Consider the following 14,023-nt stretch of genomic DNA (forward strand, 5'->3'; position numbering starts at 1 on the left):
GCTTGTAAGCAAGAGTGATTCTTTGCTTTCAAAATTCAATGTTCAGAAAAAAATGCAATTAGGAAAAAAACGTTTTGCTTCTATGAAATTATAGGTGTTATTTCTTTGGAGCGTCATGTAGTAAAGTGTGTTGATACATGTTAGTATTTCCAAAAAAATATTCCCTAATGGAAAGTCAGTGTAACCATTTTCAACAATATGATAAGAAGCATAGAAATAAACAAGCACTGGCAAAGCCAACCAATCTGACATCTTTTTTGAGAGTCTTTTAGTTCTGTCAATGCGTGTCTTGTTTTGACATGGCTTTTGTAACACTTTATTGTTGTGGGAGCTGCCACGCCCTTACAATTGCAACAAACACTGGCAAAAAGACAAAAATGTTTTTGGTCTCAAAAAGCACACATTGCCACCAGTGGGGTAACAAAGGCCCTGCAGCCCCCTTCTAGGGGGCCCCCTCAGCAAGGCACCTCCCCAGAGTTAGTCTGGAGGGAGGGGCCCTCCATGTTCTTTGCAGGGGGGCCCCCTCCAGTTTCATGACGCCACTGATTGCCACAGTGGTTCCTGGCACTGCACAAAACTACTTTGTGTGCCAATATGTTCCTTGTGGAAGAGCAGAATGCAATGACTCACGGTAAAGCCAGCCAATAGACAGAGAAATAGATGTTTATTAAAAAAAAAAGCCCCAAATTTAAGAATGGCCTTGCGCCATCTAACGCCACATCATTTTTCTGACGCTAATGTGGCATTAGATTGCCAAACATGCCGCAACATATCTACAAAGTAGCACAATGCATGCACTGCGCCACTTTGTGACCATTTGTGCCACATTATACGTGTGTCATGCATAATGTATGAAACAAGGGTGTTCTGGCACAAAGAGGCCCGCAAAAATGGCGCAATGAAGCCCACAAGATTTCATTGTGCCAGTCTTGGCGTCATTTTTAATGCCTGCTGAAAACAGGCGTTAAAAGTACGCATCCAGTTGGAATCAACGGGCCTCCTTGCACTTTACTCCTCTAGTGTCAGAAGTTTTGATGCCAGTGGAGCAATGCACCACAATAGCGTAAAAAAGTCTGACACTATTGTACCTAATTCCGCCATGGTGTGCTGCATCTTAAATAAGGCACACACATGGTAGCGTTGAGGGGGGGGGGGTGCAAGAAAAGTGGCACTTCACGATGGGAAGTGCCACTTTTCTTGAATGTGGGACAAAATGTCTTTGTTAACACCAGACCCAATTAGGGACCCAATTCCTAAAGAATGTCATGGTCACTAAAGTACACCCATGGTATATGTCTTTGAAATAGTGTCTTTCATGAATTCGCAAGAACTTACAGAAGTAGGCCAGGAAATCGTACTCCTAGAAAATATTTGTGAACTGTATTTTAGCACAAGCAAATATGCATGTGTAGATTTACTCATGTGAAAATCTACTGAGCGTTTACAAGTTCACTTTCCCTCCAACCTCTTTTCTCCTCCCCTAACCCTGTAAGAACTTCTTCTGTCCTTGTCAGGAATACATTTCCAACCTCTCTTATTATGGGAAAAGATTAGAGAAGAGCTAGTTAAAATCCTTAAACATGCAAGTAAGTCGGTTTGCAGGCTCGAAAGCATTCCAGCCCTGCAACTCTTGCTTACTGCTTCTTCCAGCCCCAGTATGTCTATCTGCAGAAAGGTGGCAAAATAAGGAAATTGCTATAGTAGGGATGGGAATTGCAAGTATTCAAGCCCTACTATAGTAGTAGCCCCGACATAATCAGAGAGGCTATTATCAGAGCTCTTACATAACAAGATTGCTGCCATAATTTGTCACCACACTACATGGCACCAAAGGGACAAGTAGAATTTTTTTCTTTATAGGACTAGTAAATGTAAGAAGTAACTTGCCCCATGGACAAGTAGATATTATATCAAATTCCACACCCCTGGGCAAGCTCAGTTCAAGCTCTTGGAGAACCTTGGAAAGCAAGAAGTAGAAAGCAAAGTCCAGCCCTTTCACTCCCAGGACAGAATCAGCCAGCAGCAGGCCAGCACAACAAAGCAACAGGCAGAGTGCCAATCCCTCCTTCATCATCCAGCTCTTCTTCCTGGTAGAATGTCCTTAGTCCAGAAGTTTTCTAAATCTGTGGTACCAAATGTCCAGTATTTATACCCATTTCTGTCTTTGAAGTAGGCAACTTTGAAAGAGAAATCTTTGTAGTGCACAAGGACATGTGAACCATACAGGTACTGCACCCTACCCATGGGGCTGCCTTGGGCCTACCTTGGGGGAGACTAACATGTAGTAAAGTGGAGTTTTGGGCCTGGCAAGGGGGTGAACTTGGCAGGTCGAACTGGCAGTTTAAAACTGCCCACAAAGACATTGCAGTGGCAGGTCTGAGTCATGTTTACAGGGCTACTCACGTGGGTGGCACAATCAGTGCTGCAGGCCCACTATTAGCATTTCATTTACAGGCCCTGGGCTCATATGGTGCACTATACTAGGGACTTACTAGTAAATCAAATATGCCAATACAATTTAGACAGAGTGCACTTGCACTAGTCAGCAGTGGTAAAGTGCCCAGAGTCCTAAAGCCAGCAAAAACAAAATTCAGCAAAGGATCATAAACAGGAGGTCAGAAGCAAACAATTGGGGGATAATCCAGCAAAATTGGCCATTTCTAACAAGATGTATACCTACCACGGCCACTTTATAAAGTTCTTGATAGGTTTGAAGTAAAAAAGGAAAGGTTGAAAGCTTCCCTAAACAAACATTCTTTCCACTAATGTGGCTTCACACAGGGAGCACGAAAGTGCAGTCATATATGAGAATCTACAATCCTCCTTTGTGGGTAATCTACAAATGGGCTCTAAACAGGAGATTATCTCCCTCTGCTGTAATAGTTTAGATTGAGATTCTGGCATTATGACTTTCAGGATCAATACCAGAAAGGGTCTACGATTGACAATTTAAAATGGATATGACCTACACATGGAGTTGGTGAAGAAATGTCAGCCCTTTACAGAGAATGTCTTTTTATCTAACATGGCATTAAACTTTTTATACATTTTGTAGCAGATACAATCAATTAATGGGTGAAGCCCTTGAATAAGTCTTTGAAGGGGCAAATAACACAATTTTTGCTCACTGTAAGGGTGGGTACAAACCTGTTGCAAATTTGAAAATCTATTCTAGAAATTGTCAAAATGATCATAGAGGTGCTCGATTTTGGAAAGCAAAATATCAACCCTCCATAGGCCAGGCCACATATTCTATGAAGTATTTGCATTCACAGTACTTGGCTATACAAACAAGGGACAGGGTGATTGAGATATACAAGAGACCTTTGCTGAATATACCTTTAGGAAATCCACCTTTTCTGCGTGGTCACCACAAATTGTTCGCCTTTTGTTGAACCCTATGTTTATTTACTAACTTTAGAATTCTGTGCACGTTACCCTTGATAACTATTGGTAAAGTGACTGTGCTCCTCCTTTCAATATGATTACATTGGCATACTTCTAATTGGCATAGTTAACGTATCTACGAGTCCCTAATATGTGGTACAAAGTGCACTTAGGACCTGTAAGTAAAATGACACTAGTGGACCACAGCACCTATTGAGATGTCCACTACAGCGACAGTATAAAACATGCCGTCAGGGTTATCAGTGTAGCCGGACTGTAGCAGTGTGAAACCTGCAATTCAAAATGAACTCTTTTGTTAGGTTAAACCAGAAAACCAGAGTAGAGATTAAAAATCCTAATACTGTATCTCAGGAATGGGACTAGCCAGAAAAATAGGTAAATAACAATTTTTCATAGTCGTTATGAATTCATTTTAATTGTTACGTTGAATTTGTAATAACAGTTAAGTAAAAGTAACTTTTATGAATTCGCCTTTTCCCTGCCTGAAATTTCTGAAGGCCAAATTTGCATTTGCTCTCTAAACTTCTGACAGCCACCTATTAGCTTTTGAATAGGTATAAAAAACGGTTTGAAATGCCTCTGAGAAGCAAACAAAAGGCTGACCTGAATGGGCAGAAATGACTGAACCTCCCAGAATATGCAGGGTAGGGATTGTCAGCATCATTTTTGACATAACAGTGTCAAATCCTGCTTGACAAGTCTGCTGGGTCATGTATTCCACTTGGGCACACTCAAAAGGCAAAAACAGGATGTCAGACCAATTCTTTTGTGTTCACTGTCTTGTTACTGGAAACCCCTACTTTTCTTCTAACAGTCTGAAGGCTCCAGGTTTATGGTAAGCACAGAGGTGGCCTTTTTTTTGTACTACATAAATACTTTACACATTTCACCAAGATAAAACTGTCTGCTCAGTGCTATCACTACCAGAGGGATGATCTCAGGTTAATTTAGTGGCATTCAGGGATCACACTGACGAAAGTTGTGATAATTCCTTATGTGGGTAGTCATTCACCCAAAATAACAATCCAATTTCTTACAACACCAATTTTGTTACCCATTTATTGGCTCTTCTTGGACTGCTCAAGCAGCATATGGGATATATCAGTGTTGTCATGTTGCTTAGGAACAATTAATAAGATACTGCATGTGATTCAATCGCATCTGGGTCACAATAGCAAAGTCACCAGATGGAATGCAGTGGTCATGTAAGCCTAATAAGCAAATGTGTGGAACAGTTGTAGATCCTGTGGATATAAACGTAGTCCACTAAGGAAAGCATGTTCTCTTACAAAGGTGGTTTAACCACCAGTCACGACTTTGTGGATTGGAGACCAGAAGGAAAGCAGACAATATAGAATACAAAATAAAATATTACTCCACATCTGATTGGTGTACATCTACACATTAGAAATATTTCTGTGGAAATCTATTTGGCCAAGATTTATTTACGGGGAAAACCAAGAGTATGCTTAGTAGCGATAACAACTTCAATGTGAAAGTAACAATCTGTGTGCAGTGTGTATCTAATACTCCGGAGGTTTGGGGCACATCACAAGGGTGTAAATGGCATTAACACAGAAAAAGAAGGGTAAAGGCCTGTCAAAGAATGATCCATCATAAAATAATCTGCCAAAGCTAAGGTTTAAAATCATGAGAAAGATCTGTACATTATAAAAGGACAGTGATGATATATCAAGGTTCAAGCACAGTGATTAGCTGAGAGACTGTAACAATTGAAATATTGTCAGGACAGGAATCTTTATAAAGGCAACCAATTTTCATACAGAAGTGGAAGTAGAATCTGTGATATCCCGGTCTATTCCAATACTAAAATTGAGCCCACAAAAAGAGGAATGCTGGGCCCTCAGGTGATGACACGACATCACAGATGTGGCAACTGCTGTGTGCTACAACATGATGGAGGATGCCAAAACTAAACACAATGGTATCAAAATTAAGCATCAAGAAGTTACCAACTGCAAAACGAGGAATGTTGTATGCTTGATCTTACTGCCATGTGAGGCATATATTGGAAATACTTTCCAACAGATACAAAAAGAATGCTCAACATAAATCAAAGCGAAAAAGCAAAATGAAAAATGCATCTCACATCATTTCTTGGCAGCACAAAACACAGCATGATTATCGGTGAGCATTCTGAAACACAATCAACTTTGAAGGCAATATTAAACCCAGCTTAATAAAGAACCCAAGATCATTTTGAAACTAAGAACAGCTGAAGCCAGGTTAAATGAATTATCTGAAATAAATCTGAAATCATTTTTTGAAGACAAACTTAATTGACCAATTGGATCTGTGGATCGCGATGTACTACTGAGCAGTGTCCAGCAATAGCAATTTAGCCCAGTGTCATCAGTACACTATCAAACTATATACTTGCATAACAATTACACAGGATAACTTCATAGTGAAAATTCTACCTTAGCCATGGAAGTAGCTCTTAACAAATACATTTTCTTGTATGCCATCCGCCTTCCCCTGTAAGATGACGACCTGCCCAGGGAACCTAGATCACTAGTTACAATACCAGGAAGAAGACACAAGTGTAGATAGGAAAGGTCCCTACGCTCAACTAACAGGAATGCAATAAGCAAACCAACTCCACTGTGGCTGCATGGAATGCTGTGAAAAGGACTCTGGTCAGTAATGAATGAGTGTGCGATCTGATTAACTGCTGATATCACTCCAGAATCAAAGAGTGTAGCAGACTTTTAATATTCATACAGGTCTTCAATTCAGGAGACCCCCCCCCTCCATAAAGGCGACATTAAGTACTGTACGGCATATTTTCAGTACATTTATACATTGTTTTCATTCAGCCATTATGATTCAGAACCAATACCAATAGGGGAGATGAGACCACTTATTGGAATCACATGTAATGCACAGTGGTGGGTCTCACACTTTATTTAAAGAGCCAATAGCTAGCTCAATCATCATTTGCCCTTCTCTCCAGTGTGTCCCCCTTAAAAGGATGGTCAAGTATATGATTATTTAACTTTCTGATCACAGTTCCAAATTATGACTCAGACATATGTATTAATTTTACATTTAAATCCTGTTTTGCACACAGTCCCCTGAAAGGTAACTTTCACAGGTCCCAAGGAACACCTCAACTGAACATTGTCCCTACAACAGAGATCGAAATGTGCTAGCATTTTATGATTGGTGAGGGACATGAATACGTTGAATAAATTAACTTTAAACCTGTCAATTTAGCATGAAACAGGTTTCTAGATAACGAAGTACACTACCCTCTTTAAAAACTGCATGATCTGCATTTATTTTTTAGATTTTGGAAGGATCAGTAGTTTGCACTAACAAGGTTCAGAACATTTTGGTGGATACAATTTGTCACCACTGTAAATCGTAATTGTGATCAGGACAAGTTATGTCTGTTTAAAAGCCTGATGTGTTTGATTGTTTGTTACTTATGGGGTAGATGAATGTTGAAATATTATACAAAAGATAATATCACTAAAAGTATCAACAGTAACACACTGAATAAAGTCTATGTGTTACTAAGACGAATTTACTTACAAATTTGTGGCCAGTGGAACTCACTGTCTTATTTGATGTAGTTGAGAAACATAAGCACAACCCGAGGACTGTGCGTTGGAGCATTTATTAACTTATCATGATGCTGTTTTACACACCACATGTAATGTCATCTTATACTGTCCCAACCTTATCTATGTCACGGTTTCTAATGTCAACCTAGGAATATTAGGGTATGAAATGCAGGGGAATACAACAGCACAGATGAAATCTCCAAAAGCAATAATGTAGGTCTTCCAACTTTTAGAATAATTGCATAGGGGCTAGGAACATGGACTTGATATCTGCAAATAAAGCATGTTGATAAAATATTGTTAATTTTATGTCCCTCCGCATTGTCGCATTTGTAGAAATAAGGGCATGATGTAATAAATAGTTTGGCTAGACACCACCTCTTAAGAAAAATTAATTACTTGTTAGTCATGGGAACGTATGAGTAAACTTGGTGAAATTAATGTGGTACCACTCTGAAGGAGAGGAGATGAAATATGAGTTAATGATGAGGTAAAAGTAGTTAATTATGTTATTTAAAATGCCTGCTGAATGAGTAAATCTAGTACAGCAACAAGTTTAAAGACCATAACCAAAGCGTGGCTCAATGTTTGCAGCACAGATAGTAACATGAGGCATGGTTCATTAACACCAGTGTTTGAATTGAAATCAACGTGATGGCCCAATCACTGCAGCACCTGAAGTGCTACCAACATTTAATAGAGCAGCAGAAGCTATAAAAACTAGCATTTCTTCAACGCTGTCCAGTTGAATTTTGCTAACAAGTGAAGTACTATGGAATGTTTTAAATCATGGGAGGAATTGTTCTATGTAAATATAAAAACAGAAAATACATTATGGAAACTTCTCTCTAACTTCAGTGCTCATCAATTATTTTTAAATCTGTTTAGAATGCAAACTTTTGGATACAATGCAGCTCTAATTCTCACTTCCTTTATTATTTGAGACATTAACAACAGTGTGATGTAAGTGCTTGTTTTCTCTGTTATTCCTGTTACAACATAGCTGTATCGTTGCATATTGTAAAGACAGAATTGTTTCAGTCATGAGTCCCAACGCTGTGAGTAGATCACATAGTATCATTACAACTGGTAACAATTAATTATGGAACCACCTCCCTCAACTTGGTTCTGTTGCTTGATCAGTGTGCGTGGAACTAACCATGACCGCATCAGTAACTAATTATAGAAGGGGCGGTGAGTCCGCAACTAGTGCCTTTCCAGAATTATTGATCAGGTGGTGTGTGTCTGGGCAGCCTACTTAGCCGATGTAACATTATGAGGGTTAAATAAAATGTCACCCCATAAATGTGCCAGCGGTTTCCATCACACATCTTTCCTCAGTGTGCAATGCCAGACTCCCAGATCTAGCCCACTTTGGAAGATTACCTCATTATCTGTCAACAGATGGAACTGTGCCACTTTTCTATGACACAGCAATTAGTTGCTTCGCCACCACTAGTGATAAGTCTATTAATTTAATGCATGCTTTTCATTTCTCATGATTGGGAAAAAGTCCTGGCAAAATAGGCCTTTGGCTGGAGTAACCCTTCCCTGCGTAACTGGAGCTCAAGGTGCTCCACGACCAGGGACCAGTTCTCATTACAATTCCCGACCATGAGGTAAAACCCACATTTTGGAAACTGCATCTACAGCAAGCCATAATTCCCATCGCATTAATTAAACTAATTTGTCTGAGAGTCATATAGATCATATGAATGTAACTGAATTTCATGTAGTTCAAACCTGGCATTTATGGACACCTTGTGTGTATTCCAGAATCGATTCCAAGGTCTTGTGTCTCAGTGACCCACCCAGTTCTGTCATAACGTTTCCCACATCTGCTTCTTTTATATCCGTTAAGGATTTGTGGAACCATGATACTAGTCTGCATTCAGACACTGCTGTGATCAACATTTGTAACACTTCAGGTGTCGGTTTCCCTAATGCCAGTTTTCCAAAGTTTCCTATCCGATTGTGTTAGCAACTCCTAAGCTAAAAACTGTGATGATGGAAGTCCAGTTTCATCCCTCAAGGTCTCCAAGGAAAACAGTTATCCATTGGATTACAAATAGCCTACCACCAGTAAACATATGCCTGTACAGATGGACAGATGCAGCGGCCCAAACCATCCCCTAATCCTACCAGGAGTACAGGGGGCACATACAAAAGTTTGTCTTGTTCTACACATACAATGCACCAACATTTCAGGGCTAGTGCTGTCAGGATATTGGTGGGAGGAGATTGTCAAAGCTTTTTCCAGGATTTTGGCATGTAATTTACTTTTGGATGCTTCCAGGCCCAAATGTCCCAGTTCCTCAGAAAACATTTCCTCCAACCATATCGGTATCCACTGAACGTGGGCTCATGCTCCTCTTGCCAATTTTTCAAGAACATTTGTAAATCGACTACAGATAATCATAACACAAGTGGCCCATCTACCAAATGTATTCCTCTTACTCTGTTTTCTCTATGAAGTTTGTTTGCAAAAAGTTAAATGGCCAGGGCAAGCAGCATAGAAGACAATGGGCAACCACTCAGTCTTCCTCTGTGTATTGTGCATGATGATGAAATCACTTTGCCTGTCGTAACCCTGGCCATCGAGTTGGAATAAAGGGGTTTTATCCACCTAATCCATTTTCTCTCAATCCCTTGTGCGAGGAACCCAAATCAATTTCTAGATGAGGAAATCCAATGCCTTCTCCAAATCTATTGCGAGAACTTTATACTTTGAGCATATTGCCACATATGCATCATCTAATATTCATAGACGGGCCTAAGGTTAATTGCTGTATTTATTGCAGGTATAAAGCCAGATTGATCATGTACAGTGAGGTAATATGGGTGCTCAACCTGGCTTAGAATCTTATAATCAAAGTTCAGCAAAGACAGTGGTCTTCTGGAGGCACAGTCCAAACTATCCCTGCTCAGCTTCAAAATCGTGATTAAGGCTTCACTTGCTGTAGTTGGGAAAGCAACTGTTTCCCAGGCTGCTGCTTACACTTTCCTAAACTGGGGCCCCAAGAGCTCTGTATACATGTCACTTACCACAAGGTGCCATCTGTCAGTGCCTATGGTTTTCCTCTCGTTATTGTAATAAGTAGGATTGTCCCTAAGTGATAGGAGTTTCCAATACCTCTACTGCTTATCTTGTGACCATCAGCGACCTTGCTCAGAACAGATTATTCTGTATTTGATTCAATAATATGTCCACAGCTCTAAAGAGATATTTATAAAATGCTATATAATACTCTGTATAGGATTAGTTAATATCGACCTAATCCTGTATTACCATCTTTGGTTCTTCTCCTATTTGGGGACTCACAGAAAGCTGTGGGGACGCACCAGGATGAATGTTGTTTTGTCGCTCTCCATGTGCTTGTGAACCATACAGCTTTTGTAATCTAGACAACTTAGCCTTTGAACTGCTAGAGCGTAATCCTATTCTAGTTTCAAGAGTTCTGGTCTTCTACCTGGATGATCATCAGCAGGGGTCAGACAGACTTCTCCAGTCTCTCTAGGGTTGAGACCAACATATGTTCTTCTCGCACCATTTTCCCAATGCAGTGGCCCCTAATTATTCCTTTCAGTGTATCCTTTTCAGCAAGTGAGGTTGTAGCTGTTTCCTGGTTATCACTGAAGTAATTATTGATGGTTTCCTTGATGTATTCCCTAAATGGAATGTCTTCGAATACTACTCCCTGTGGGCGCCAAGTTGGGATTGGCAAAAGGAGTATCTCCTCAATTGCATTTAAAGATCAATACGTTATGGTCAATAGTGTTTTACGCAGATAGTATGCATGTTCCATGTTTAAGGCTAGGATTGGAGAACCTACGTTACTTCAAAAGGGAGGCATGAAAATTTTGCATTGGATACTAAAAGGAATATTCTCGGAGTTAGGGTTGGGAATGCCTCCATAAGTCTACTATTCCCCAATCTGCCAGCCATTTCACAAATCCATTTGCCTCACCAAGTGGATATGCTGTTGACAGGTAGGGAATGATTTATCCAGAGTCACATCTAAGTCACACACAGTGTCTCCTCCTGGCATTTGATGGGTCTGGGCATTTAACTAGCTTATCAAAAACACTATTGAAAAATTGCAGCTGATCACTCTAAGAAATACACACACATCCCAATGTTATTTCAATACCATTTAACCTCCCATCAAAATCACAATTCGTCCCTCTGGATCTATATAAGCTTTGGAGCAACAAAAGATCTTCATCGATTTGATTGGCAACTCAACCGGTCCCTTGTAGCTCCTAACCCATTGCGAAAGGTGTTCGACGTGCAGGAAGATGGGGGACGCAGAATAGATAACATGAAACTGTAGAAGTTACAAATAAAAGGAAATGACCTAATGATCACAGACAGTAAATGAACGTGAGAGGGTGGTGAGAAAGATAAGAATCAGTTTTTCCACAGTAGTCGTATTGACTGGTGTGTACAGGGTCCGAAAATGCTGTTAACAAAATTAAAATCTTCTGTTAAGGGGTGATCAGTCATATGCCCCGAGTGTCAGACAGCATGCATTCAATGAAATCTGAAGGGTTTTTGTGAGTTCAAGTTGGGAGCAGTAGTCATTTGAGTTAGACCAGGGTAAGGAAGATTGAAGGCAAGGTTCACTGCAATTACCCCGGGCATGAACTGCATATGTGGAGGTAATATAGAGACCACTCACATAAAAAAGTCTTGACGGATGTGGGTTTGGACATTATGCAAAAGAGGCTTAAACTCGAGTGCTGTAATTTAAAGCAAAAAAGTAACAATGACCCCCGTCTACAACAACATTGTCCTCCTACATAGCAGCATATACAGTATCTCGGAATTGGAGCAAAACACTGAGATATATGGGATAAAGTACTCCCTGTCGTACAGTACAAGAACACCTCAAGTCACTGGAGAGTTCTGTGGCCATACAGAGAAAAACAACCAAAGACGAAGCTGGAATTGAGGTGACTTGCAGTCTCCTTATATTGTGCGATAGGGGGCACTTCATTCCTTAAAATACACGATCACACCACCACCATGCCCACAAACTGTTCAAATTCTTGGTCAAATACTCTGTCAAATAAAAGAGATAGGATGCTTACAGACATTAATAAAATCAGATTCTGTAGTACGAAATTGAACAGACCAAAATAGACGTTACATATTTATTGAAAAATGTATTAGAATCAGTTTAATATCGGTCAGGTTAAAAAAAAAAAAAACTAGCTCACAATGTGTGAAAGCAAGGCGAGAGATTGTATTTCCCTACAAGTACCTAAAGCATGCAAAAAATAAATATGCGGCCATAAGTATTTGCAGAACACTATTCATCAACAAGAAGAGAGCAAGAGCAGAAAAAAGACACGAGTTGAATTGGAAACCGGTACAATGACAGAGAGTTAAATGCTGGCGTATGAGGTCGCTTCGGGTCACATTACGGAATCTTCAAAGGGTCTGACTCAGCCTTTCGGCGTTCCGAAATCAAAAAGGCCAATGCTGGTTTCAAGTATGTACTTATAAAGAAAAACGTCGGCTGAAAAGCAGCGTGGAACCGTTGGTAGTTAACAGACTCCTTTGCTTGGATACCTTGCACGCAATTTTTCTGAGTGAAAAACGCATGACAATTCATTTTATACTTATTTTCCAATTCTTGCAATGATATTCTGTAAAATTGATTCGCAACCTGGAGGAATGTATTTGCATGGCAAAGTTTTGAAGTGTGCCACTGCGATAAAGAAAAAATAAACAAAAGAATGAGAACTAAAAATAAGTGACCAGAAACAGCAGCAGTATTTAAAAACACTGCAACCAGACACATACCTCTCCAATGACATCAGTTTGACAGAAGGCATCGCAGTACTGCTGAGGTAAAGTGGAATTGCTGTGCGTGCTGAAATTCTGCTGGAGATCCTGCAGAGATTCCGAGAGGGAGCAACTGTTCCTGAATCCATCTGTTATCTTAGCCAGGCTCTGGGGGGGAAAAAACCATACACTGAGAACATTTTTAGCACAAGTGTGCAATAATTTTCTGTATGAAATTAGTAAATAGTTTCCCAAAAATACACACTCTAGCTGAGAAACGTATTAGGACATTCACGTGCAAGCTTGTGCATGCTCTGGGCTAGGGATCTGAGTGTTTCTAGAACGAAGGCTTCTCATGCACACATACAAAGCCTTAAACAACACTGGACCAGTATACCTGAACAGCCACATACACTTCCACCAGCCAGCTAAACAACTACGCTCTGCCTCACTCTCACATGCCACCCACATTAACAGATGCAGAGCAGGAGCTTGCTCGCTCTCCTACATTGCACCCAAAACATGGAACGACCTACCTCAACACATCAGAGCCTGCTCGTCACTTCTTGTGTTCCGAAAAAAGCTAAAGATCTGGCTTCTTCAAAAGTGCTGTGGGGACCACACGCCTATAGACTCGAAGTGCCTGGATACCCTCATGGGTGAATAATGTGCTATACAAATCAACATAATACCACACCAAAAAATACCACAAAACACCACACCAGCAACACAACACACCATAACAGTGTGGAACAGAAAGTTGTGGGACGACTGCTGAAAAGAGGGAGCAGAACATCCAGGAGCAGAGGACTGTGTAGTGCCCAAGCGGCCTACTCTTCCAGTGGTCAACAGGTAATAGGTGATTGGGGGTGAGTGGGACCCGGGGTGGCAGCAAAGTGAAGAGGTGATGCCATATACTGGGATTGAGACCAAACAGGATGGATGGGTGGGTGCCGAGAACAGGACCATTCTAGAAGATGGAGCTGTGGCAAAGCATCAGCAATTACCATTAGGTGTTAAACTGAGTACCATTAAATTGGGTGATAAGACTGGTAAATCATGGTGCCTAACCATGACAGACGCACATTATGAAATGCTTTAAAATACGAGTCAGTGTTTTGTGTGCGGTTGGGGACAGTTTTAATACAGAAATTTAACAACTTTAAAAATGCCATTTTGTAGGGTATCCCTGTATTTGAAATGCCCATGGAGAGTGTTAGTCTGATGT

At 40.5% G+C, this 14,023-nt stretch overlaps 1 protein-coding gene across 1 annotated transcript in view; it reads right to left on the reverse strand.

Moving 5' to 3' along the window:
- WWC3 (WWC family member 3) overlaps positions 1 to 14,023 on the reverse strand; it is a 404,774-nt gene that overhangs the window by 165,835 nt on the left and 224,916 nt on the right. The window contains exon 7 of the mRNA XM_069205154.1: positions 12,814 to 12,963. Within this exon, the coding sequence (XP_069061255.1) occupies positions 12,814 to 12,963 (150 nt within the window). The remainder of the gene's footprint in view (positions 1 to 12,813; positions 12,964 to 14,023) is intronic.

This window comes from Pleurodeles waltl, chromosome 8, assembly GCF_031143425.1.
Source record: "Pleurodeles waltl isolate 20211129_DDA chromosome 8, aPleWal1.hap1.20221129, whole genome shotgun sequence".
Taxonomy (NCBI): Eukaryota; Metazoa; Chordata; class Amphibia; order Caudata; family Salamandridae; genus Pleurodeles; species Pleurodeles waltl.